At 43.2% G+C, this 4,242-nt stretch overlaps 1 protein-coding gene across 1 annotated transcript in view; it reads right to left on the bottom strand.

Moving 5' to 3' along the window:
* GNE (glucosamine (UDP-N-acetyl)-2-epimerase/N-acetylmannosamine kinase) overlaps positions 1–4,242 on the bottom strand; it is a 63,391-nt gene that overhangs the window by 20,904 nt on the left and 38,245 nt on the right. Inside the window, exon 3 of the mRNA XM_003800215.3 lies at positions 662–749. Coding sequence (XP_003800263.1) covers positions 662–749 — 88 coding nt within the window. The remainder of the gene's footprint in view (positions 1–661; positions 750–4,242) is intronic.

Below are 4,242 nucleotides of genomic sequence, written 5' to 3'. Positions count from 1 at the left end.
CCGAGCCTAAAAAACTTTTTTAAAAAATAAAATCACATCTGGATCTCTTCAGCAACACAGTAATTAAGTACTTACCTTTTTTTGCTTTTTTAGATTTTATCTGTACATTTTCAAGAAAAAATTATTTTCAGAATAAAATATTCAAATACAGAAAATCTTATCAATTTGAAATAGAAAGGAGGGCAGACAAAATTGATCAAAATGTTGAACTAGACCTTTTTAAAAATCAGTTACATTATTTTCTAATACTTACGGAAAGTTGAATTAGGTGAATGAAGTATTTCCTAGCACAAGTTTTAAAGTGATTAACAGAGACAAATAAAAGACATATTTACATTGGAACACTGGGTAGCATACTAAGTGGTACAATATGAGCAAAGCCTGTTTTACCAGTGGCTAGGGACCCTCAGGCATTAGAAGGAAGGCTCTGTTCAGATGAGTAAACAATTTATCACAGCTCTAAAATGATGCTTGCACAGTTATGAGAGGGCCTTTACCTAACAAATCCATCAGTGTAACCTAATTTTTTGTACCCTCAATGAATCCTAAACAATATAAGTAAATAAATCATATCCTCGAAAATAAAATGGTGCCTGAGGTAGCTCCCCTTTTAAATCACTCAAAAAATAAAAATAAAAGTAAAAACAGGTTGTGTACTCACCAAGGGTACTGTTTACCAAACTGAAGGTGCAGGGCCTGCAATATTTTGTCTTGGGTGTCAGCATCCCGGACATGAAGGACGTTTTCTCCTAGGTAAATCCAGTCACACATTAATGGATATGGAAGTGGGAATATTCAAAGAATAAAGAAGGTATCAGTGTATTGTGCTCATGATTAGTACAGAAAACCAGCAGATTTCAAACACCCTTAATGTCTTTTATTAGGAAGACATCAACTTTTGTATCTTATACCTTTTGAAGCATGCTCAGTAAGATTTCCATGTTTGTTTTCATTGTTGTTGTTTGAGACAGAGCCTCACTCTGTGCCCCGGGGTAGAGTGCCGTGGTGTCAGAACTCACAGCAACCTCAAACCTCTTGGGCTTACATGATCCACTTGCCTCAGCCTCCCTAGTAGCTGGGAGTAGAGCTGCCCACCACAATGCCTGGCTAGTTTGTTTTTTAGAAACAGGGTCTTGCTCTTGCTCAGGCTTAAACTCCTGAGCTCAAGCAATCCACCTGCCTTGGCCTCCCAAAGTGCTAGGATTACAGGCATGAGCCACCATGCTCAGCCTTCAATGTTTATTAAAATAAATAAGGCAGATTAACCTAGCATCACTTACCACTTGCCTAGTCATCTCTCAGGTCTACTCTTACTCAACTTGCCCTGCCTTCCATCTACTCAGCCAGTCATTCCCTCAGCTGGACAAGCAGTCACTTTCCCCACGTTTCCCAACCAATGTAAGAGTGTAAAGACAGCAAAAGTGGCCACCTTTTTCAACAAGCGTGGCTAAAGGGAAAAGAGTGGGGGCTGGGCAGTAGTTGTTTTATTCTTAAGATGTGAAAGGCCTAATTGTTCAAATGAGGAGATTAAACACATGCAGAAAAAGGAGAACCGATGGGTAGGTTCCGGAGAAGGCAGGAGGGTGGGAATTGAGAACACAGGCAGAAGGATGAGCAGTGGACAGATGGAAGAGATACCTAGACCGACACCCCATCCCACCCCCTACACACACTGTAAAGACGGTAAGAAGGAAAGCATGGGATGGGCACACATGTTTTTACAAGTTTATTTTAGTGTGATAGCAGAAAGTACAGAGAAAGACCATGTTGCCACATCCAGTGTTCAATTCTCCTTTCATGTCTTAGTGAAACCTGAGCAGCATCCAACACCATCTCCCTGAAACACTTTATTTTCTGGATTAATGATATCACACTCTCCTGGGTTTCCCTCTGACCTCACTGGAAATTCTTCAGTCTTCCTTGCTGGCCCTTCTCTCTTCACCAGAACTCTAAATGTTGAAGGGTTCCAGAGATTGGTCCCGGACTCCATTCTCTGTCCTATTTATAAGTTATCCCTGGGAAATCTCACTTAATCTCTGGGCTTTAAATATCATTTATGGCAGAGTGCTGTTGATGGCTGTTGCCCTCAATATCCCTTTTTTATACTAGCAGCACGATTTTTAGCTGTCATCTGATCACCCAACCAAAGACTACATCCTTTAGCTTGGCTTGCAGCTGGATGTGGCCATGTGACAGAGTTCTGACTGATATGAGAAGAAATGTTTGCAACCTCTAGGTCATGCCTTTAAAGGGAAAGGCATCTTCCCCATTCTTGTTCCCAAAGGTAACATATAGACTTAATAGCAAGACTGGAACAACTATCAAGCAGACAGTCTGATGACTGTGGAGCTGTCATATCAGTGAAAAAGAAAGAAAATCTTATTTAAGCCACTATTATTTTAGGTCTATCTGTTATGGCACTTGAACTGATAACTAATTCTACACCATCTATGTGCCAATGTCTCTCAAATTTATATCTACAACTCTGACTCCCGGGAACTATCTAGCTACTTATTAGCCATTTCTACCTTATTTAATAGGCATCTCAAACTGTTTTTTTTAAATAACATTTATTTATTTACCTATTTTTAGAGACAGAGTCTCAAGTTGTCACCCTGGATAGAGTGCTGTGGTGTCACAGCTCACAGCAACCTCAAATTCTTGGGCTTAAGCAATTCTCTTGCCTCGGCCTTCAGAGTAGCTGGGACTACAGGCGCCTGCCACAACACTTGGCTATTTTTTTGGTTGTAGTTGTCATTGTCATTTGACAGGCCCAGGCTGGATTCAAACCTACCAGCTCAGGTGTATGTAGCCCTAGCCACTGAGCTACAGGCACCAAGCCCAGCATCTCAGACTTGATTTGGCCTTAAGAGAACTCTTGCTTCCATCCCTTCTCAAATCTGTTCCTTCCTCAGTGTCCCCAGTATCAGAAAAGAACACACTGCTCAATCTAAAAATCTAGGCTTAAGTATTGATTCCTTTCTTCCTTCACCTCTCATATCCTAGCAAGGGCTATAACAAATCTCATCAGCAACAAACTCTAAATCTTGTCTAAATCTCTATCTATAATATTACCACTTAGTCTCACCTTATATCTGAATAACTGAAAAAGCCCTTGAGCTGTTTTTCCTGCTTCCACCCTTGTCTTACCACATTCTACTCTCCATATTAGCATCCAGAGCAAACTTTCCAAAATACAAGTCACACAGAGGTGCTCCCGCCTTTAAATGGCCTCTCATCCAGTGTAGTCTGGCCGGCCATCTCTTCAGGGATGGAGCCGCCAAATTGTGGCTAGGCGCATCCCTTCTGAACACAAGAGGGTCTGGCCGCGGAGTCTGGGGAAGAGGTGACCTAGCTGCCTATCAAATATTAGGGGAGCAGGGCTCTGGTGCCCCTAGACCCTGAATTCACTGAAGACCATGAGGGTCCAGAGTGGTATGGCTTTTTGGAGATCAGCTGAGTTACCAACTTTGGCTCTACTTTACAGGTGCAGGAAGCCATCCTTAGGCAAGGCCCCAGCTCTGCCAAACAGATTAGGGAAGTCCTGCCCCCACCACAGGACACTTTTCAATCTCTGTGTACAATCTAGATCATGGGGCATGTCCCCTACTTCAGTAATAGAGGTCACACAGTTTCCCAGAGTGAGGCTGCAGCACCCTGATCACTGGGCGTACACCTCTGGCCTGGGGCACTGCTCACTGGGGAACGTGCACCATACGCTTGACATTCACACCCAGAATAGGAAAACCAGTTCCAATCTCCTTGATAACTCAACTGCAGTATGTTATGAAATTCAATTTCTAGCCTCAGAACTTCACATTCAAAAGGAGCTGTGTTTTTCATAATACTAAAGCACCCCTTAGTATCCTAGGAAAAACAATTTTTTTTTAGAGACAGAGTCTCACTTTATCACCCTCGGTAGAGTACTCTGGTGTCACAGCTCACAGCAACCTCCAACTCCTGGGCTTAGGTGATTCTCCTGTCTCAGCCTCCTGAGTAGCTGGGACTACAGGTGCCCACTACAATGCCTGGCTATTTTTCTGTCGCAATTTGGCCGGGGCCAGGTTTGAACCCACCACCCTTGCTATATGGGGCCAATGCCCCACCCACTGAGCCATAAGAACAATGCACCCTGGCTCGGTGCCGGTGGCTCAAGTGGCTTCAGGTGCCAGCCATATACACCAGAGCTGGCGGGTTAAAATCCAGCCCAGGCCTGCCAAACAACAATGACAACTACAACCA

This window comes from Otolemur garnettii, unplaced genomic scaffold (genome assembly GCF_000181295.1).
Source record: "Otolemur garnettii isolate 467f Iridium unplaced genomic scaffold, OtoGar3 scaffold00172, whole genome shotgun sequence".
Taxonomy (NCBI): Eukaryota; Metazoa; Chordata; class Mammalia; order Primates; family Galagidae; genus Otolemur; species Otolemur garnettii.
Note: the sequence above shows the minus strand (reverse complement) of the source record. Positions and strands in the feature narration are given on the sequence as shown.